Consider the following 24,318-nt stretch of genomic DNA (forward strand, 5'->3'; position numbering starts at 1 on the left):
CCTTTCCATTTTAGTCATGAGCTACTGTTTATAAGGTACTGATAACATCATCTTCTTATGTGACACCACATACTATGTTATCTACAATATAAATTAAATGAACAACTACAACAAATGTAGACAATTTGACCAAATGTGATTCTTTATTCATAATGAATGTTTACAAAGCTTAGGCTTTGATACACCCAACAATCTCCCACTTATACTAATGACTAAGTCGCCATATCTTCTACCATACATCCGATTCCCATTCCTCCACATGCCGATCGAAAGCTTTAAGGGCCTTAGTGAAAGGATCTCGAGGTTATCCACGATGCAATCTTGGTGATGACAACTTCTCCTCGCTTCACAATATCTCGTATCGTGGTACTTGCGCCTATATGTTTACTTGCCTTATGAGCTCGTGGTTCCTTCGAGTTTGCAATCCGCTATTATCACAATAAATTGTGATGATTTTGGGCAAAACAGAATCACATCTAAGTCCATTAGAAAGTTCCCGAGCCATACGCTTCTTTTGCTTAGAGGCTGCTACATACTCGACTTCCATGGTTGAGTCCGAAACGCATTCTGCTAACACTCCTCCATGAAATGGCTCCACCTCCTAAAGTAAACACATAGCCCGATGTAGACTTACTGTTATCCCTATCGATTGGAAATCTAATGTAACCCACAGGGAGCAGATCGTCTGCTTGGTAAACTAGCATATAATCTCTAGTCCTTCTCGTACTTTAATATATGCTTTACCGCAGTCCAATGTCCTTGTCCAGGGTTACTCTGATATCTGCTGACCATGCCCATGGCAAAACAGATATCAGGTCTCGTACATAACATTGCATACATTAGGCTTCCTACAGCCGAAGCATAAGGAACTGCTTTCATGTCCTCTATCTCTTTTGATGTCTTTGGAGACATCTCTTTAGATAGAGCTACTCCATGTCTAAAAGGTAAGAAACCTTTCTTGGAATCCTGCATGCTAAAACGAGCAAGAATTGTATCTAGATTGGGACAGACACAACATTCTTTTCTTACGATCCCTTATAACTTTGATCCCAAGAATGTGTGCACAATCTCCTAAGTCCTTCATATCAAATTGTTTGGACAACCATACCCTTACATCTGATAATACCTTGACATTGTTGCCAATTAACAAAATATCATCTACGTATAGTACAAGAAATACCACCACGTTTCCGTTACACTTCTTGTATACACAAGACTTATCTGGACACTGAATAAATCCATATGACTGGATTACTTCATTAAACCGGATGTTCCAAGATCTTGAAGCTTGCTTTAGTCCATAAATGGACCGATTGAGCTTGCACACTAGATGCTCTTTGCCTTTTTCAATGAACCCTTCTGGTTGCTTCATATGGATGTTCTCTTCAAGACTTCCATTAAGGAAAGCTGTCTTGACATCCATTTGCCATATCTCATAATCCATATGAGCAGCAATGGATAAGAGTATCCGGATAGACTTAAGCATGGCTACCGGTGAAAAGGTTTCCTCATAATCGATTCCCTCTTTCTGAGTGTACCCTTTCGCAACAAGCCTAGCTTTGAAGGTTTCTACCTTCCGTCCCCTCTTTTCCTTTTGTAGATCCACTTGCATCCAACGGCTTTTATACCATCAGTGGTTCTACAAGCTCCGCACCTTATTAGAGTACATAGACTCTATTTCGAATTCATTGCCTTTTGCCAAGATGCGATCTATATCTTGGAGTGCTTCATCATATGATTGGATCAGGTTCATGTTTACCGGGATCAAGTCCAAGACTCTCCCAAAACATGAATCTATCAGGTTGCCTTACAACCTCCCACTACGACGAGGCATCGTCTGTTGTGTATCATGTGACACGTGTTGCAGTCTCTTGTGGTACTTCATCTTGCATTGTTGGTACTCAAGTAGACGTGTCCTCTCTAAGTTCTTCTAAAACAATTTTACTATGGGCTTGTGATCCATTATATAGTCTTCTTCTAAAACGGGCATTGGTGCTAACAATGACCTTCCGGTCTTTAGGACTATAAAATAAACCACCTTTCGCCTTTGGGATATCCTACAAACACGCCAACTTCTGTACGAGATTCTAACTTATCAAGATCTTGTTTTCAAGACATGTGCCGGACTACCCCAAATCCAATATGTCTTCGCCCATTCCACAATTCTATGGGAGTAGAAGAAACCGATTTAGAAGGTACTAAGTTCAGAATGTCATCATTGTTTCCAGAGCATATCCCCAAAACGAACTTGGTAATTCTGAATAACTCATCATCGATCTAACCATCTCCATAAGAGTCCTATTCCTTCGTTCTGCTACACCATTCTGTTGGGGTGTTCCAGGTGCAGACAATTGGGATTGAATCCCAGCCTCTGATAAGTAATTCCTAAACTCTCCCAAGAGGTATTCGCCACCACGATCAGAACGTAGTGTCTTGATACTTTTACCTAATCATTTCTTCACATCAGCCTTGTATTCTTTGAACTTATCAAAGCACTCGGACTTGCGGCGCATTAGGTAAATGTATCCGTATCTTGAATAATCGTCTATGAAAGAGACAAAATATTCAAAACCTCCTCTCGCTTGGACAGACATAGGACCACACAAATCAGAGTGAACCAATTCTAACACTTCTTTGGCTCTATACCCCTTGGCCTTGAACGGCCTTTTGGTCATTTTACCTTCTAAGCAGGATTCACAAGTTGGAAAATTTTCAAACTCTAATGAACTCAAAAGTCCATCGGCTATAAGCCTCTGAATCCTACTTATGTTAATATGACCAAGCCTTAGATGCCAAAGATATGCTTGGTTCATTTCTGAAGGTTCTTTTCTCTTATTAGAATTAGAAGATGAGTTATAAATTTCCATGTTTTGCTTTGTGGAAGAAATTGGATTTAAAGTATACAAATTGCCAACTAATGCACCAGAACAGATAATCACTTTATTTCTTTTAATAACTACATCGTTACTGAAAGAAACTGAATATCCATCTAAAAACAGTTTAGAAACTGAAATTAAATTCTTTCTAAAACTGGGTACATAAAGACAATTTCTTAAAACCAAATTTTTATTTCTACTAAAAGATAAGTAGACGTCTCCCACTGCAACAGCTGCCACCTTAGTAGCATTGCCCATGTAGACGGTAATCTCCCCTTCAGATAGTCGTCGGGTTTCCTGGAACCCCTGCATGGAATTGCAGACATGATCAGTGGCTCCCGTATCTACACACCTGGTAGATAACACCGCTAAACATGTTTCAACAACTAGAGCATGAGATATACCTTTGTTTTGGTTCCTACGAGGACACCGCCTTCCAATGTCCTGCTCCTTGCAGATGAAGCACTTGCCCTTGGCTTCTTCACTCCAACTTTAAATCCCGTGCACTGAGATTTATTCACTTTCTTTCCTTGAGCCACTTGTTTCTTCTTCTTCTTTCCTCTCGATTTAGAAGTAGAACCATTTTCAAGAAAGTGAATTTGAGAATTATGACGAAATAATCCTTCTGCTGCTTGAGTAGTTCCCTAATGAATAAATCCTTTTATTCATATTATAGTTCAGTGAATCGCTCAAAACTTAGGTAGCGTTTGGAGGATCATATCGATCCGGGTTTCCCATCAATTTCTCCTCCAAGGATTTGTATCTCGTTCGGATAAGCCATCATCTTTAGGATATGATCCCTCATGGAGTACCCTCTTGCATGGTGGTCGTCATTATCTTTCTCATAGCTTCTTGTCTAGAAGCCCCTATCCTGATGACCAAAGAGTTCCTTGAGATTGTTCATAATATCATAAGTTGTTGGTAAATCTTGATGTCGATGTTGCAATACATTTGACATTGAAGCCAAAATGTAACACCGCCATCTCATCCGCCTTTACCCATCTCTTATGATATTCAATCTCCTCTTGGTAGATTCACCAAGAGGTGCTTGAGGCATCGGTCCATCAAGATAAATTTATAGCTTTCAAGAAGGACAATGTCCGGGTTCCTTTTCCAATCTATGTAATTAGGTCCAGTAAGTCTATTCGTTGAAGTATGATGGACAATGGGTTGAAAGTCATCCTAAGAATCACAAATAACTTTTGTCAATACTCTAAATTTAGAATAATATTGATTCCTCAAACAATACTATTTTAAATTAACCAACACCTCATAACACCGTGAATTTTGTATGCCACGTTAGTGTGGACGTATACAAATTCAACATTTGTAAAAGGAGGGTTTTAACCCATTAATTTTATTATCTTGTCAACCTAACTTTTGACAAATAAAATTAATAGTTGGTATTATTTGGTCTCACAAATAATAGCAGTGACTCCGTTGGGGAGGATACTATTAGATGTGTCTAAGTGTATACCATTACTTGACACTGAGTCCATTAATAAGATTATGCCCCTTCCGTTGGGGAAGATCACACGCTCTTAATTAACTTCCTATAGTCATCCAAAAATGGAAGTCTGTTCTAGTGATCCGCAAACAAGCTCATCCGTTATGGAGGAAGGCACTCAGAGCCAACGCGCAAGATTGTTTGCATCACTTACAAACCAGTAATGGAGACCATGGGATTTACTTAAAAATCCCTCTCCCACTTAGTTATTTATAAATGAGGAATTTTAACTATGCTAGCCTACTTAACTTGTAAACTAACATTCACACATAGCACAATATAAAAGCAATAAATAGAAAATCTAATTTTCAACTATTATGGCTTTTATCTCTATTTGTCCTCCGTGTGTTGTCATCCCAAGCTGCTGCCATATTTGGCCACCGCTTCCGGGTCTAGCTGTCGCATCCATCTTGCTCCTAGTTCCGCTGCGCCTCTGGTCCTTAGAAGGTTCCACGCATTGCAAGATTTGATCCGCGACATAAAAAGAATTTTACATTTTGATCCTATATTCCATAAAAGGAATGTACATGTATCTAGATCAAAAATAAAATCCTAATAAAACTAAATACAGCTCCTGCTGTATTTTAATACAATCATGCACACACATATAAATGCCCTTGACATGTCCAAGGGTCCAATCACACACATAATAACTAAAAGTCATAATAGTTGGATCCTGCATCCACAAAGTTAGCACATCCTACTATTAACCTGCCTAAATTATGTATGACATGTGCATAATTAAACTAAATACCAAATACACAGAGGCAAAACCCTAGCTCTGATACCAATTGTTGGTTGCTAAAACCTATAGGTTCCACTGTACTAAAAATTTTGTACAAAGGTCTGAACCTTTTCCTAGCTACCATGTGTTCTTTTAAATTAAATTTTGGATCGCCTGCGGAACTTAACACGTTTGATCCAAAACTTAATCTATTTGTTCTTTTAGGTTTTGACTTGGATCTCCTGCGGAACTTAACACGTTCGACCCAAGTCTCCTTAAGTTATTAATTCCATTAAATATTAATTTCCATAATTGGTTCGACGTGGCGAGGCACATGGCCTTCTTGGATATGGGAGCAACCACCACCGACTAGACAAAACATTTTATAGAAAGCTAATATTTAATTTCCTAAAATAACTTTAGGTTAACCAAAGAGAACAATCAAATCACAAGGAAAAGAAAAAACAAAAGAACACAATATCGAAAAACATATTCGAAATTCTAGAACGTAAGCCTCTTGTATTTGGTATTATTTCCATAAATAACTAGCATGATGCGGAAAAAGAAAAACTACTAGTTATACCTTCTAGAAAGACCTCTTGATCTTCTACCGTATTCCTCTTCTAACCTCGGACGTTGTGTGGACAACGATCTACCAAGATGAGAAACCACCAACCACCTTCTTCTCCTCCAAGCAAGGTTCGGCCACAAAGGAAAAACTTTACCAAGGAGGAAAATCAAAATATTAACCAAGCTCCAAGAGATGCTAGCTTCCTCTCCTTCTTCTTCTTCTTCTCCTAGTAGTATCCGGCCACCACAAGAGCTCCAAGGGAATAGAGATGTTCGGCCACCACAAGAAGAAGAGAGGGAAAGGGTGTTGGCCGGCCACACCAAAGAATAAGAGAGGGAGAGAAATAATAAGGGTTGTCTCTTGAAGGCACCCTCACCCCTTCTTTTATATTCCTTGGCTTAGGAAAATTAGGAAATTTAATTACAATAAAATTTCCTCAATTTCCTTGACATGATTTAATTTAGAAAAATAAAATAAATTTTCCAAATCAAACTTCAATGGCCGGCCACATCATTGGAGAACAAATTGGACAAGTTTTAATCAACAATTAAAACTTCCTAATTTGTTTCCGGAAATTTTAAAAAATAAAATTTCTCTTTAAAATCTCTTCATGGTTGATAAAAGGAAATTTCTATCATTTTAATTTTATCAACATGTGAATAATTTTTAAAGAGAAAATAAAACATATCTCCAATCTACAAATAAGGAAAGAGATCTAATCTCTTTCTTTAATCTTTTGTGGATCTTTTACAAGAGAGATATTTTATTTTTAATTCTCTTTAAATTATATCTTCCACATAATAATAAAAATTAAAATTAAATTTCTTTTTAATTTAATTTGGCCGGCCCTACTAGCTTGGGTTCAAGCTAGGGCCGGCCACCCAATTTTATACCTAGGCCGGCCCTAGCTTGTTCCCAAGCTAGCTTGGCCGGCCCCTATTGGGTGGGTATAGAAGGTGGGTATAGGTGGGTATAGAACTCTATAAATAAGAGGCTACGATAGGGACCGAGAGGAGGAATTGGTTTTGGTCTCCCGATAAAATTAAGCATCCTCGCCCCGAACACACAACTTAATTTTATCAATGATAATTCATTCCACTAGAGAACTATCATTAAACTACCGCACCAATCCCAAATTACATTTTTGGGCTCCTTCTTATTATGAGCATGTTAGTCTCCCTGTGTTTAAGATATCGAATGTCCACTAATTAAGTGAGTTACTGACAACTCATTTAATTAATATCTAGGTCCAAGAGTAGTACCACTCAACCTTATCGTCATGTCGGACTAAGTCCACCTGTAGGGTTTAACATGACAATCCTTATGAGCTCCTCTTGGGGACATTATCAACCTAGTATCTCTAGGACACAGTTTCCTTCTATAATCAACAACACACACTATAAGTGATACAATTTCCCAACTTATCGGGTTTATTGATTCATCGAACTAAATCTCACCCATTGATAAATTAAAGAAATAAATATCAAACATATGTGCTTGTTATTATATTAGGATTAAGAGCACACACTTCCATAATAACTGAGGTCTTTGTTCCTTTATAAAGTCAGTATAAAAGAAACGACCTCTAATGGTCCTACTCAATACACTCTGAGTGTACTAGTGTAATTATATAGTCAAGATAAACTAATATCTAATTACACTACGACCTTCTAATGGTTTGTTCCTTTCCATTTTAGTCGTGAGCTACTATTTATAATTTATAAGGTACTGATAACATCATCTTCTGTATGTGACACCACATACTATGTTATCTACAATATAAATTAAATGAACAACTACAACAAATGTAGACAATTTGACCAAATGTGATTCTTTATTCATAATGAATGTTTACAAAGCTTAGGCTTTCAGTATACACTCCAACAGAGCGAGCAACAACGTCAAGCAAGTGCCAAAACAACAAGCAAGCGGCGAGTGCCATGATAGCAGACCAAGCGACATGAGGGACTACGAATAGACTGAATGGATAAGCGATGCTGAGTGCGCGACCGCGGAGATACCGGATGAGAAACAAAAACATCTCTGCAAGCGATGACGATGCTGGGCACACAACAACGAAGATGCTGAGCGAGTGATCGGAATGATGTCGATCGGACGGATAGATGTCGTACGGACGATGTCGTGCGTGTGACTACGAAGGCGCTGACCAAGCACTCATAGGAACAGAAATCGATGCCGGACGAACGATGTCGAGCGTGCGATCGAACTGATGTCGATCGGAATAATAGATGCCGAGCGTGCGATCGGAATGATGTCGATCGGACGGATATATGCCGAGCGGACGATGTCGTGCGTGTGACCACGAAGGCACTGACCAAGCACTCATAGGAACGGAAATCGATGTCGGACGAACGATGTCGAGCGTGCGATCGAACTGATGTCGATCGGAATAATAGATGCCGAGCGTGCGATCGGAATGATGTCGATCGGACGGATATATGCCGAGCGGACGATGCCGAGCGTGTGACCAGAACGATGGCGATCGATCGAATAAACGTCGAGCGGACGATGCCGCGCATGCGACCGGAATGATGTCGATTGGTCGAATAGATGCCGGGCGGACGATGCCGAGCGTGTGACCAGAACGATGGCGATCGATCGAATAAACGCCGAGCGGACGATGCCGCGCGTGCGGCCGGAATGATGTCGATCGGAAGAATAGATACCTGGCCGCGACGACTGCTCGACCCCGAACGGGGGAAATAGATGATCATGAATCTGGTCCGTGACCAGTGAAGGCCGCTCAACCCCGAACGGGGGATATAGATATATGATGTGCTGGTCCGCTGAACTGGTCCGAAACCGGTGATGATCGCTTGAATATAATCCTCCCGGCTGATCGGCTCGGGGGTCTTCGCCATCGAGCCCCTGGCTCGTATATAATCCTCCCGGCTGCTCGGCTCGGGGGGTCTTCGCCATCGAGCCCCTGGCTCGTATATAATCCTCCCGGCTGCTCGGCTCGGGAGTCTTCACCATCGAGCCCGTAGCAGCTACGGGCTCGTATATAATCCTCCCGGCGGCGGTCTTCGCCATCGAGCCCCTGGCTCAGATATAAACCTCCTACCGACGGCGCGGGGCTCGTCCTCAAGCCCGTGGCTCGGATATAAACCTCCTACCGACCAAGACGGGTTTCGCTCGAGCCTGGGCTTGATATAAACCTCCCGGCCGATCGGCACGGGGGCCTTCGTCTTCGAGCCTGTGGCTCGGATATAAACCTCCCGGCCGATCGGCACGGGGGCCTTCGTCTTCGAGCCTGTGGCTCGGATATAAACCTCCCGGCCGATCGGCACGGGGGCCTTCGGCTTCGAGGAACTAATACAGATCATATAACTAACCGAGAACAGATAACGAAAAAACTGACCTAGGTCATGAGGATAGCAGAACTCTCCGGCGTCGTCCATCTTCACGTTCCAGATCAGGCGCGTTGCCACAGACGGCGCCATTTTGATCCTGTCTGGAAGCTAAGAAGACGAACCTGCCGGTGTGACGTGTCTGGAAGGTTAACCGCATCCCCATGACCCGGTTGTCGATCTGTCCGCTGCGTTGACCAATTCGTCAGAAGTCCTCCTCCGGTCAACTGTACCTGTATCCAGCGACCGGGTCGCCCCGGCCTCTGGTACCTCGGTGCTCGAGGCGAATCCCACAGATATATGAGCAATCGAATACTAATGACAAAATAGTTAACTAAATGCAGAAAAGGTACGAGAACATACCCTGGCCCAGGGGCTGCCCTCGGATGGATGGATGAGTGGGTCGGGATACCGATCGAGTCATCGTGCGGCAGCATGTGCTCTGATGCGGCAGGGGTCCAAGGAGACGGCTCGTAGGCCGATACGCGGCACGCAGGCCAGATAACACAGATAGCTCGTAATCATAAGAGAGATGCACAGAGTAAAACCCAACGACTCGATGGCCGGAACAACCTCGGCTCGATGGCCGAACCCAATCTCGGCGCGATGGCCGGAATAAACAAACCTGAGTCCGCCGAATGACGGTTGTCCCGTGGGTGACTGGCTGCTGCTAGAAGCAGCGGCGTCACCCACAGCCGCCGAAGGCGGCAGTGATGGTGGAGGATGCCGCTGGGGAAGGCGACGGCGGTTGCCTGAGGCGACACCTGCTGAGGCAGCGGATATGGCCGGCGTCGGCAATAACGAAGGTACCATCTGTGTACACTTCTGTCGCACTGGTCAGGCATGAGGAAACCTAAACCGGAGGAGATTTCCGGCTAGAGGAAAAGCAGTGCCTCGGTTCCGGCAGGCAGCGACCGGCAAAGGTGTCAAGTGGAGGTATTTGTCGGCTAGAGGAGAAAACGACGACCGTGGGCGTGGAGGGGGAGACCTCCCATCTACAAAGCTGACGCCGGCCGAAAGGCGTCCTCCTCTTCCTTACGGCGACATTAGAATGACGAAGCTAAAGGGAATAGGGTATAGGAGAAGGGAAAGAAAGCGTCGGTGTCTCCGTTGTCGCCGGCGACGGGCACCAAAAGGAGAACCCTCCCCCTTCCCCGGCGACGCATACCGGAGCCCCCCCTTTAAACCTCCCGAGGCCGCGGCGCTGGAATGAGAAGGCCGGAGTAATGGAGGGTAGAGGAGAAGAAGAAGGGAGCGCCGGCGGCTTCGTCGGCGCCGGTGGAGAGCTTGAAAAGGAGAGAGACTCTCCTTGATGGCTGGCGGCGGAAAAGATCACGAACCCCCCTCTCTCTCCTGGTTCAACAGTGCCTCCTTTTTCAATACAAACCCTTAACATCCCAAAAGACCAAATTGTCCTTTCTTTTCCTCCTTATTCCCTCTCTGCCCCCAACATTATCCGCATCAGAACTGATAACATGATCTTCTATATTACACCACACACCATATTATCTACAATATAAATTAAATAGTCAACTACATTAACATATAAATATAAAATACAATATTTAATCAAAATGATTCTCATTTCAAAAATATAAATATTCATAAAAAAAAGTTAGATTTTTAATATATATTTTAACAATTGTCTCGAAATTGATGGGAAGATTAGCTACAAATTACTTGTTGGAGACTGATTAAGTGGGGTATTAGTTATTAATTCACAAGTTTGTGGACAACATGGGCTCTTGTTGAAGATTACTTTTCATAATTAATTGATCGAATAAATATATAGAATAATTATTACGGGAGGAACACCAGTACATTTTTGTTTTTCAATTATTAAACAATGTTCTATACTAATAACTAACTAATTATTTTTTAAAAAAATGAATTTTAAGAACGAAAAAATGAAAATATATAAGAATCGAACAACAATTTAATGAATTATAATATATTTACATGCATCAAACAAATCCACACAGACTAGTGACCACCCTCGATCGGTTGTAATTAAAAACTTAAGCTATGATTTAGACAAATTAATTATCTCCTAATTGTCCATTATTATCTTTATAATTATTCGGCGGCTGGATCTCCTCTTCGCCCTCGGTCACCACCGACGACGACACCATGAACGAGTTCTCCTCCGCCGCCGCCGCCGCCGCCGTTGCCATGAAGCACTGCTGCTTGCACGCGCAGCAGGTGACCTGAAGTAGAGTCGCGTTTGCTTGCTCGACGGCGCAGTTCCGGGCGGCGCGCGCCCGGCCGAGCTCCGCCTCCGCCTGTTGCCGGATCCTCCGCGCCCGTTCCAGCTCCCACTCCGCCACCTCCAGCTGCCTCCGCGCCTGTTTCCTCGCCTCCTCGACCTGATCCGCTTCCTGCTCCGCTGCCTCACCGCCCTTGACTGCCGACGGAGCAGGGCCGAGGGAGAGCTGTAGAACAATGGCCTTGGAGCACTCCTCTGTTTTCTCCGTTGGCGCCGCAGGGGACGTCGGGGCCTTGGGTCGGGTGAAGCCCGAGGTGGAAGGAGGCATGAGCTGCAGGAGCTCGATGCACCCATAACCTCCGGCGGCGGAGGTGTCGCTGCTGGAGGTTGCGGAGGAGATGAGTACCGGCGCCGGCGGCAGTCGACGCTCGGCCTGAGCTCGTCCGGCGGCGCACATGTTTTGGTGCTCGATGAAGCTCTCCACTCTGAGGCCATTAATTAAGATCACTATCAATTCATCAAAATAGAAGAAGAGAATTCGAATCACTATTAATGGGATCAGAATTAATGAAACGTAGAAGAAACAACAATTAATTAAGGATTAATTATAATTATATTTGAGTAAATGTCATCACCTGGAGAAGACGCGGCCGCAGTCGCAGGAGTGGCCGCGGGTGCCGCAGATCTTGAGGTGGGCCTTGAAGTCGGAGAGGACGGCGTAGGCCTTGGCGCAGCGGGCGCAGGCCCACTCCCGCCTCCCGCTGTGCTTTCGCCGGAAGTGCTTCTTGATTCCGACTAGATCCCCCAGCGCGTGCCGCGGATCGTGGTGCAGGCAGCTCGGCTCCGGACACACGAACACCCGCTTCCTCCCCGTCGCCGACGAGCCTCCGCCTCCTCCTCCTCCTTCCGGCCGCCGCACCAGCTTCCACGGCACTTTGTGCCGGCGCCGGTGCATCTGCAGGTTCTGGTCCCGCTGAAACCCCTGCTTGCAGATCTCGCACACGTACCGATCCGACTCCATCAGCGTCCTCGGCGACAGCGACACCACCTCTGCTTCAGGATCTATTTATTTTTTTTAAAAAAAAAAACATAATTTTATCGACTAATCAGCAATTAAACTCTCTCGAACTGATTATAATTGACTAATTATGTTGGTACCAGGAGTTCCGGCCGGCCGTCGCTTTTTCTTGGCGGCGTTTAAGGATGGTAGATCGGTGGCGCCGCCACCGGGTGGCGGCGGAAGGGCGGGCAGCGGAGGACTTAACATGGTTTATATTGGCGGAGTCGATGCCTTCATCGAAAGCTGCGAGTGTGTGTTCGTATTTATACTTGCAGGAGAGGAGGTGGTCCCTGACCAGTGGGCCCATCCACGTTGTATTAGCGACTTGCTAAATTGAACCGGGTTCATGCAAAATTTGGCATTCCTGTTCATGGCTCTCCCGGTTCGAATAGCGAACCATAAGCAGCTCAAACCAAGTAAATTTGGAAAAACTGAACCGATATCAAATTAAACCGCTCCGGTTCAGTAGGATTAATTTGCGATGGGCCAAGGAGGTGGAGCCCACGTAGTGGTGACAAATAGAAAGACACGGTGGCAAAGAAACAAAATGGCATATAATTTCATGATCACCTCCATCACTATGCAATACACGTGATTTCTCCTTTTTATTTTGTCGCAAAAATATAAATATTTTTTTTTCAAGAAAATCAAAATTTAATCTTAAACCAAATCTTTTTTTTTTATTTGAAAAAGAAGATCATTTCTTCATTAGACATTTCACACGGTACGCATAATCATAGCTCCCATGAATCCTTAATTATTTAACTAATGACGGGGAGTCCTTATTGGTTAGGATCGGCGGTGACTTTAATGATCCATAATCTTTAATCATTTAATTAAAGTATCTATCCATGTGTAAGTCTAATTAGTGGAACATTAAAGGCTTACTTAAGCCAGCCCTTTGGCATGCGCTTCCTAATTAAAGTCAATTGAACAGCTTAAACTTTTGTCTCCAAGGACCAATCCAGTTCCACTTTGGTCATTAGCGTTTAATTAAGGACACACCTTATAAAATATTATGTTTAATTTTACACGATTAATATTTTAGATATTCCGACTATTTTAGATTTTATTTCAGTATCAAATCTAAACTTCACCCGCTCTTGCAATGAATCGAGTTTGTCTTTCTTGGCTTACTCGACATGAAGGTAGGATTGATTAGTTAACTTTCACTAAAGCATCCTTTGAAAATTGGTCTCTATAAATTAGATCCGTTCGAACTTTCTTTTTAGACGAAAGAAAGAGAGAGGGTAGATGCATGGAAGATCTAAACATATACATGCACTATAGTTAAAAATATATATATGATTAAGGGAATGAAATTTTCTCGTGTCCGATCTCCAACCTTGAGTTGTGATTGTACTTGTAATTTCCAACGTCAAGACACACAAGAGGAATCTAAGTTTTCGATTGCTTGCTCATCGCCTAGTTAGGGTTTGGGTTTCTTCCTTGGACCATGTTCTTGAAGATATATTCTCTTATTCCCTCAATTCACTATTGTATGTGAGCAAAGCTCCAACTTTTGCAAGACAAGCCAAATGGAGAAGACAATCTAAGAACATACATGCTGATGTGGCGGACTTGGATATCTACATAGATAGCATCCAAGCTAAATAGTTTTGCTATTAGATTTTGTGCTTAGACTTTTCTAGGATGCCTCTAGATCTGATATAATGATTTTTTCTATTAGATTTAGTTATAGCTTGAACTAAACTAGCAAGTGACGATGAATAATAGGCTTCTACTTAGGTACTTACTTGATGGATGAACCTATGAATTAGGTTAAAGCTCAACTATCGTAGTAAGAACAGATTGAAGTGTACTTTTTGTTGGTGTAATCGTCCTCGGGTAAGGTTGACCAGTTTGATCTGAACTTGAGTTTCGATATTTGATAATATATAAAAGAGAAGTCAAATTAGGTCAAGGGAAGATTGGATACTTAATTGACTAGGAAATCATAACTGGAGATTAGATAACGGAAATCCCTAATTGAAGTTTAGGTAACAAAAAGTTCTACCTGAGGTTAGGCAAGGAAAACCCCTAATAGAAGGTTAGAAAATGAAAAATCTTAATTGAGGTTAGATAAGGGAAAATTCTAACTAGAGGTTAGACAAGAGTGAAAAGTCTATCGAGTGACTGATCCTAACCGGAGGTTAGACAAAGGAAGTTCAACGGGAAGATTGGCAAGAGGAAGATCCAAGTATGTCAAAGAGGACCAGATACTTGGTGAGAAAATTCAAAGAGGTACAAAGTTAACTGGACACTTGATGATCGGAAGTCCAACCGAAAATTGGTAAAGAAAAGCCTAAGTGGGTTAAGGAAAATCAGATACTTGGGGAAGAAGTCCTAGAAGGTTAAGGTTGATCGGATGCTAGATAATAAGAAATCCCAACAAATCACGAATGACTAGATGTTGGGCAATAAAAGTCCTGGTAGGTTAAGGTCAACCGGATATCATGCAAGACATGATTTCAGCCTTGAAAAGGCTAAAATTAAGTTTAGAAATCAATTGGTGGAATTCACAAAATGATTGGAAAACCCTAAACCTGAAAGTTCAGGTCTTGCTACTCAAATCAATTGAGTAGTGCCAATTGATTGGCGAGGATTGCTAATCGACTGGGAGCAAGTTTCACGAAGCACAATAAGTTTTGGAATTGATTGGAGTAATCGATTTAGCATGGTCTAATTGATTGAGACAATCAATTAACATTATTTTCTCCATGAACGAAAAGGTTCTAAATCGATTGAGGCAATCAATTGAGAGGTTTTTGAAAAGAGAACAGAAGGTGATAGAATTAATTGGGCAATCGATTTAGTAGGGGGCAATTAGAGGCTCTTCGCGAAGAACAGAAAGCTTTGGAATCGATTGAAACAATCGATTAGAAGTTGTCGAATCGATTTGTGTGACTCACTAATCGATTAGTTAGGCGAAAAAGAGTTCTTCTGTAGGTTTTGAATTGTTGAGCTGGCATGACAATCGATTTGGGATAAGCTAATCGATTAGAAGGTGTCGAACGAACCTTAGAAAAGGGGGTTTAGTGGGCATTATATTCGTAGGTGCCAGTTCTTGAGGTTTTACCCATAAGTGCTATTGAATTTTCCAAGCATCAAGAGACTAATCAAAGCAAGAAAAGAGCAAGCAAAGCAAGGTTCATTGTTGTAAAGTCATTTTCTATTTCATTTGTAATTTTATTTGTGTTTCTTATTGTATTCTCGTGTTCGAGATTGTACGAGGTTTCTCCACCTTCGGGAAAGAGGTTTTCAAAGTGAAGTTGTGAATGAGGAGTAGACCCTTCGATTAGTTACCTCAAAGAGGTAGATACCAAGTAAAATCAAAAGAATTAGCATTGTAGAATCTTCGATTCAAGTTTCCACTGCAAATCAAGTTTAAAGAAGTGAAATGAGTTATTCATCCCCTCTACCTCATACATGTCCAACATTGTCAACTTAGCTTGGACTCTCCCTATAAGATATGTACTTTTTTCTAAAGTTAGTAAAGTTATTATAGATATTGTTGCACATTGAGTACTAAGTTATTAATAATTTGGTAGTCTTAATAACCAAAAGATTCATATCTTCGTAATGATATGATATTGTCAACTTTATACCTAAGTATTTATGGATTTATTTTTAAATTCTATCCAAGAGACATAATCTCAAGGAAGATATCTTTCATTTTATAAATCTATGATCTTTTCGTATATTTTTAATATGAAACTTTGATTATTATATTCCCAACATACTTCGCAACCAAAATTATATCTTTGTATTCTTGAAAAGAAGGTCCCACCCATCCACTATAAGTTTGGAAGTAAATAAGTTAGGGTGATGAACTCGTTTGGGAGGTAACTAAGTGAGATTGAGAATGTTCCAACAACAAAATTTTGAAGCCCCTTATTTCATGTCCTCTTGGCCTTTTCTATATCATCTTATTCCTTCTCTATTTCGAACCATCATAAGGATGAGGATGAGGGAGGAAGAAGAGGAAACCTTCATAGAATTTAGGAGCATTTTGTCATCTCGATGGATTAAACTATGGTGATAGTAGACCCGAACATGCCAACTTGTGGGGCGAGTGGACCTGATAAGGGGACAAAATAATTGGGGAGGGGGAGAAAAAAGAAAATATTTTAGTTGATTCCATGAAACAACTCATGGGTCGAGTACACACATAAGGACATTGTGTCTCCTTATCTTTGTTGATGTAACGAATTAAACTCACAAGTGGTCGTGTTTGACTAGATAATTTTGATATGTTTAGTAAATAATTTAAGGTAATTTGTCAATAACACTAATAGAGTGCATATAGAACTCATAAAGTTTATGACTCAAAAGGGGTGAATTGCATAATGAGACAATGTACTCTAAGATGGCCTAACATGAGGTGAACTTAATGTCTATCTTAGTTATTTGGTCTACTAACAAATGTGTTAATTAAATTATTTATTTATTTAAAATACATTAATTAATGTTATTCTTAAAAGATAAAAAGATATTATATTCCTTTGTTTACACATGCACATAATTCAAATAGAACAAGTCAACATTACAAATAACTCCAAGTATATGCAAATAACGGCAAGGTACCTCTTATGTTCTCTTTTTTGGCATCTTGCACCTCAAATTCTTCTTAATCACCAGACAAAGCCACTTTTTGGACATGGACAGCTCCCATCACCCTCACCCTTCATCATCATCAAAAGACAAAAGAGCTGAAACAAAGAAGTGGAGAAGAACTAATTAAATGATCAATTGGGCTAGCTACATCTAAAATCAACCTCCATTTATTAATTCTTTATAAATTAATGCCTTCAAAATTTAAATATATGTAAGTTATTTCATCCTCGTCGGTCGGTACGTCGCCTTTCTCCCTCCTTGCCCACATATCTCATTCATCTAGTTTATTCATCAATCATCAACTTTTCGATCGATCAGTCCTCTTCTTCCTTATTCTCGAGTCTTCCTTACGTATGAGCTAGCCTCCCTTTTATATATATCCTCTTAGCAAGGAAAAAAAACAAAATATTTTTAATTATAGAAAAATATTTTACATATATAGATCAATGTAGTATGCATGTTGTCGTATTGGCTTTATAAGTTAATAGTTTGTAATGAATTATTTGTTGAGTAGGAAGAAAGAAAGGAAGAGTGTAGTTACATCTCAAAAAGCTTGTCTTGAGGAGACACAAACAAATGAAGGGTGCCTTTGTAGAAGTAGCTAAAAAAGAACATGCTGTTGCACAGTTGAGTTCAACTGGAACCATATCGTTGGATTGGAATATGATGAAATTTAATATGAGGAAAAGGAGGAGCCGACAACAAATTAACAATGGATATAAAAGAAAATGATATATAGATAAAATTAATGGGTTTGCTTAATTTTAGTTTAGAGAAATATATAGTACTTATGGTTCTAAGAGTTATTTAATTAGTGATCTAGTAGTAAAAGAATTAGGATTTTATATTACGAGTTTAAAAAATATTATTAAGTTAATGGAAAAATATTTATTTTTCAATTTTTTTGAATTAAAATATAAACGTTTCACTAATTAAACAATACATTGTGTCTGCCCAGTTTTGTGGGCCAGAATGGGCCGGCATGTGGGCCCAATCTGCCCCAATTCATTCCTAAAATTTTGCAGACAAATAAATTAATTGTTTTTTGGTTGAAAAATGTATTGTTTTTTAAATAAAAGAATAAAACATGTCTGCAGGGGTCTATTTTTTTCCGAGCTGAACTTTTCTAAGAAAATGTGAAGCGACTGTAAATGAAACTGGGCACTGACCAACTGGGCACTTCTGTGTTAGGATGCATATATCTTATATGTTAACTTGAAATTTGGAATGCCCTTGATTTCTAGGCATAAGTGAAGTAGAATCGTCAACATGTTGAGATTTATCTAAACAGGGTAATGATGATATAGTCAAGGCTAAGACATGAACACTGATATCATTAGCCACGTTAGAATGCCAGCACAAGGCATAGGCCATTAGCCTATGCCTAGACCCTAATAAAATAAGCACCCGAATTTTCTTACCCTACGACATCCCAACAAAATGGAATAGTAGAAAGAAAGAATAGAACTCTACTTGAAGCCTCTAGGACAATGTTAAATGAATATAAATTATCAAAATATTTTTAGACAGAAGCTGTTAGCACAACATCCTATGTACAAAATAGAATCATAATAAATAAAACTTATAATAAAACCTCATTTGACCTCTATTATAATAAACAACCTAATATTAAATACTTTAAAGTGTTTGGATGTGCAACCTACATACTCTAACACAAGAGAATACTTAGGAAAATTTACCTCAAAAGTAGAAAATGGAATCTTTGTAGGATATTCATTAAACAGTAGAGGTTACAGAGTATATAACAAAGTCATACTAAGAATTGAAGAAACCTCAAATGTAAAATTTGAAGAGACTAACTAAAACTTAGAACAAATCCAGATTCAAACAATTGATTTTGTTCAAGGTAGAAGTAGTCAAGGGGGAGCTAGTGAAAACCTAAGTTACAAAGAAGAAGATCAACCTCAAGTAAATGAACCACTAGAACTGTAAGAGTTAACCCAAACTATCCAATTGACCAAATAATTGATGACCCAGACCTAAGAGTTCAGACTAGATCGTCCTATAAAATTTAAGTCAAATATCTTTTATCTCAAAAATTGAACCCAAAATGATGGAAGAATCTTTACTTGACCCAGACTGGATCATAGCCATGCAGGAAGAACTAGCCCAATTTGAAAGAAATGAAGTCTGGGACTTACTACTGCCACCTAACAATAAAAAGGTAATAGAAATAAAATGAGTATTTAGAAATAAACTAAGTGAAAGTGGAGAAATTATTAGAAACAAGGTTAGACTAGTGGCTAAGGGGTTTAGTCAAGTAGAAGGACTTGACTATGATGAAACATATGCCCCAATAGCTAGACTTGAATCTATCAGAATGCTACTTAGCTATGCAGCCCATAAAGGATTTAAGCTTTATCAAATGGATGTAAAATCCATTTTTTTTAAATGGGCTAATAAAAAAAGAAGTTTATGTAAAACAACCACCTGAGTTTGAGAGTCTAGACCATCCTAACTATGTCTTTAAACTTAAGAAAGTATTGTATGATCTTAAATAAGTACCTAGGGATTGGTATGAAAGGTTGACCTCTTACCTATTTTCCAAAGGATTCAACCAAGGATAAATTGATCCAACTTTATTTGTAAAATCAATCAACCAAGATATCTTTATAGCCTACGTATATATAGATGACATAATCTTTTGTTCAACTAATTAAAAATTTTTACAAGAATTCATAACCTTAATAAAACAAGAATTTGAAATGAGCTTAGTAGGTAAATTAACTTACTTTTTAGGTCTACAAATTAAACAAACTAATGAAGGAAATTATGTCTACCAACAAAAATATATTAAGGAATTACTTAAAAAATTTAGAATAGAAAATACCAAAGAAATAAAAATGCTAATGACAACTAACACAACCTTAGATAATGACTCAAATAGAAAACCAGTTAACGTAAAATACTATAGAAGTGCCATAGGTAGCCTTCTATACTTGATTATAAGTCATTTTATTTGCAGTTAGTATGTGTGCTATATACTAAACTTGTGCTAAAGAATCCCACTAAACTAACGTAAAAAGAATTTTCAGATATCTAAAAGGAACTTCAAATGTTAGAATTTGGTATCCTAGAACACCCAATTTTGAACTCATAGGTTACTCTGACTCAAACTATGCTGGTTGTAAACTAGATCGTAAAAGTACAAGTGATGGATGTCAGTTACTTGACCCATCACTTGTCAGCTGGTTTAGTAGAAAGCAATACTGTGTTGTCTTATCTACTACTGAGGCAGAATATATAGTAATAGGAGAATGTATTGCACAACTATTATGGATGATGTACACTCTACAAGATTTTAACTTAAATTTAACAAAGACAAAATTTATGATTGACAATATTAGTTCGATTAATCTAACAAAAAATCTAGTGCATCATTCAAGAATCAAATATATTAAGATTAGACACCACTTTATCAGGGATCATGTAGGTAAGGGCAACATTGAATTCACTTACATTGAGTCCAAGTCAAACTTAGCTCACATATTTACCAAGCCTCTCCCTGAAAGTGAATTTAGTAATTTACGTCGACAACTACTAGGAATGTGTTTCATAGACTAGGACCATCATTTTCAAAAAAAAATTATTATTTTCAAAAATTTCAAATTCTAGGGTAAAATTATTTACTTACATCTTTCTCAAAATTCCTTTAGCTTTAGAATTTTCAAAATCAATTTTAGCCTTAGCCTAGATCAAACCTATAGAAAGCATGTTCTTATAGATTTAGGACTTGAGCATCTCACCAACACATTAGAGCTACTTTGTTTGTGATTGTCAAACTTAGAAAAGGGGTTAGATGCATAAGTAGCTTGCCTGGACTTAAGATGCTTATATCAGTGCATCAATATAAGTCTGGGCATTAAATAATAAATTTATAGTGATCAGGTTAAGTAATCTAGTTTAGTCAAACACTAACTAGACAAAGGACTTAACCTGACTAACCAAGTAAACACTGCTATCTTTTGATAGCTAGTTAATAACTAATGGTTAGACAGTTAAGGATAATTTATAGTTGACTAGATTATTTTGAAATAATCTCAGGTTCAGGAGGACGATTAATAAGTCAATAAATTTTGAAAACATTCCTTTTATTTTTTCAAAAATCCATTCCTTTTATCTCTAGCCCTTTGACTACTGTACCCTCAAGACTCACTACTTCAGAGTGGTCGAGACTGACAGAACACTGAGCGGCTGAGTAAGCATGACAGGACTAGCTCCAAGCTACCACTCTCCAATAGTGGTCGAATGGACAAATATAAAAGACTGACAACCCTCTCAACCACAAGGGAGACGATAGTCGTCAATATGCAATGAATGATGAACATGATATATATATATATATATATATATATATATATAATCATGATATGGACACCGTCATCATCCATGCAAACTCAAACTCCACCTGAGTGCCCCACAACATGGGTATAATCGTCATGATACCTCCATATATCCCACCAAACATATGTATGCAACTACACATGTGTTGTCAACCAAAAATCTCCAATAACCCCACTAGACACACATACACAACCCCACATGTACAATCAACATGTATCCTCCAGTAAAAATACATCAGACACGTGTATAAATCACATACATACAATCAACACAACTCCAAAAGTACATAACAAACACGTGCGTACATACAACATGTAAATGTAAGGTCAACATGATGACTCCTATAACACATATCATCCTACGTACAATCTCCGTCATATGCACAATCAGCATGATAATATAAACAACCCGACAATCCCTACAATACATACTCTACACATGTGAACATAGCAGAGTAGATATCAAGAGTAGAGACTGTATATGATATAACTAGAAAACCTTAAAGATCAAGCATAAGTATCAAGCAGGAAAGTAACAAGCGAACACGATATAAGGTACAACAGCCTAATCCATCAAATAAACCATGCACTAAGCTCAATAAAAATCTACATAGAATCAAAGAAGAAATACCCGCCTTTATACATAGATTGTGTTAAGTAGTCTCACGCCGAGACGCTCGTCCCGAATCCAAGTCCTGCATCAATTAATCAATCAATCAATATATATATATATATATATATATATATATATATATATATATATATATATATATATATATATATATATTTTATTTAGCTAAGTTCATATGAATTAACAGTTAAATAAAATCCCTAACCCAAATAGGATAACTTCACTCCAATTTGATCTCTGATTAATCCTCCAAATAATCCTTAATCACACAACCCAATTAGAATAGGCTATTCATGAATCCATCATAACAACTTACCTAAATTCATCCATAAATCAAATCTCATCATGCATTCTAATCCATCCCTACACATCACAACATCAATCTAATGAACTCAATTAAGGATTATGTAATCATCTCTAAAACTCCCCCAAATCAATGATCCAATTCTATCCAATCAACCTATCATAAAATTAAATCTCCATCATAAATCCACAACAACCAAATTCCAAATTCTAATCATTTAATCCATTTAACACCATCATTTAATCTGCGTGTCATCTACTAACATCAAGAATCAATTCTACACTCCATTAGAAAACCTAATAGAGTAGCACCCTAATAAGAAAATTAGTGGTAAACACTTACCTTGAGATATAGCAGCCAATCCAGTACCTCACAGCTCTACACCCACTGTCCAGAAGCTACCAGTGCACACACACACACTCATCCTTCCAAGAAACAATCCAAAAACTAAATTTTGTACAGCAAAGAATTGTTGAACCATTAACAAACAGATCTAACCTTAACTCAAAAGACCCCCATCCTCACCCGTGACCTCCACAACTTCAAGAATTGGAGAAGGACAGTGATCGACATAGGGGAAGATCCACAATACTGATCCAACTCCTCCTCCTAGTCCAGATCAGATAGCAAGCATCACAAAGGGAAACTGATCTTTGACATCATACAAATTCCGCATGAAGCTTACCTTGAATCGGTCGCTTCCAAGTGATGTCGCTCACTTCAATCCGCCTGATGTAGAGTAATTGGTCACGCTCCAACAACCAAGTTGATGAGGAGGAACAATCGATCAGCTAGGGACATGAGTCAAGGCCCCTCGCTGTGCCCTAGATCTGGATCCCTTCAAACTCGCGCAAGGATCAACCGATCAAGAGATCGCACCACTGGAGAAGGCTTGGACAACATCAACACCTTCAAGATTCTGGCAATGGTCCTCAAGCGGTGCAGTGAGGCCGAGACTGTCAGGGAAAGTAGACGCCCTCCATCAGCGTCGGGTGCATCGGATCATCCGTGAGAGAGAAATCGAGAGGGAGAGGAAGAAAGGAGACTCGGCCGGCGGTGGGCTGAGATGCGTCGACGCAATCGGAATGCCCACAATGCGATGGCTCAGCGTCGCTGGGAGAGAAATCGTCGGAGAGGGCAGTGCGTGGGGGAGAAGAGGAAATGTCGCAAGATAAGGGAGGAATTGGGGGAATGAGAGAAGAAGAATCAGGATTTTAGGGATTTAAACTTAGGTTAACTTAATTAACCTTTAAGTTTATTCCTCAATCAACTCCTATTTAAGGGGTATTCCAAACAGGCTTTCATTGTACCCCGAATCCATCCCCTCAAAACGGGTCATACGGACTCCGTTTAAATCATAAAAAAATATGAAAATTCTCGAAAAATCCAATAAGATTTTTCGTCCAATAACAATTAGTATTATTATTTTTGCGATATCTTATAGCATGACTCCCTGGAAAACTTCGGCTAACTCAAGTAGCTCCTTGTGAGTGGATAAACCTAGCCACAACCTCGCACAAGCACGCTTGATCACACGAGAGCTTGGAAGACTCTAATAGGGGTTAACCGGCTCTATTTTGTCAACCATGGTCGGCCACCCCGAGCTCTATTAAATAGAGCTCAGGAGAAAAATACAAGATGTGTTTTCTGCCACCAGTCGACTGGTAAAGACACTAGTCGACTAACCTCTATGAAAAAATCGACCGTTACACCATAACAAAGGCTATAAATGAATTAAGCGTTCATGAACAAGTTTGGTGTTCGGCTTGGTAAGAGTTTGTTTATGTTCATTCAATATACATAAGATTAATTAAACAAACAAGTTTGAAGAACTCGTTAAACTAAACAAATAAGGTTAAACACATATGTGTTCAACTCTTTAATGTTCATGAATAATATTCGCGAATAATGTGCGTGAACAACGTTCATGAACAATGTTCGTGAACAACGTTCGTGAACAATATTTATAAATCATATTCATTAATTAAACTCTTTTCAATATACTAAATAAATAATAAAATAAAATAATAAAATAATAAAATAAATAAATAATAAAATAAAATAAATAAATAAGTTTAAATTATCAA

At 39.5% G+C, this 24,318-nt stretch overlaps 1 protein-coding gene across 1 annotated transcript; it reads right to left on the reverse strand.

Annotated features, from left to right (window-relative positions):
* Positions 1–11,001: 11,001 nt before the first annotated feature.
* LOC121989019 (protein indeterminate-domain 16-like) lies at positions 11,002–12,547 on the reverse strand. The gene is made up of 3 exons (XM_042542842.1): positions 12,414–12,547; positions 11,891–12,317; positions 11,002–11,740 (listed from the first exon to the last, which is right to left on the reverse strand). Exons 1-3 carry the CDS (start codon positions 12,520–12,522, stop codon positions 11,089–11,091), a joined length of 1,188 nt encoding a protein of 395 aa, XP_042398776.1. The 5' UTR covers positions 12,523–12,547; the 3' UTR covers positions 11,002–11,088.
* Between the last annotated feature and the right edge of the window lie 11,771 nt (positions 12,548–24,318).

This window comes from Zingiber officinale, chromosome 1B (assembly GCF_018446385.1).
Source record: "Zingiber officinale cultivar Zhangliang chromosome 1B, Zo_v1.1, whole genome shotgun sequence".
Classification (NCBI taxonomy): Eukaryota; Viridiplantae; Streptophyta; class Magnoliopsida; order Zingiberales; family Zingiberaceae; genus Zingiber; species Zingiber officinale.

Excerpts from the sequence above, each read along its gene's own strand:
- LOC121989019 (XM_042542842.1), bottom strand. The coding sequence starts at position 12,522 with ATGTTAAGTCCTCCGCTGCCCGCCCTTCCGCCGCCACCCGGTGGCGGC. Across the intron at positions 12,318-12,413 it reads ACGGCCGGCCGGAACTCCTG|ATCCTGAAGCAGAGGTGGTG; the intron begins GTACCAACATAA and ends AAAAATAAATAG. Across the intron at positions 11,741-11,890 it reads TGCGGCCGCGTCTTCTCCAG|AGTGGAGAGCTTCATCGAGC; the intron begins GTGATGACATTT and ends TAATGGCCTCAG.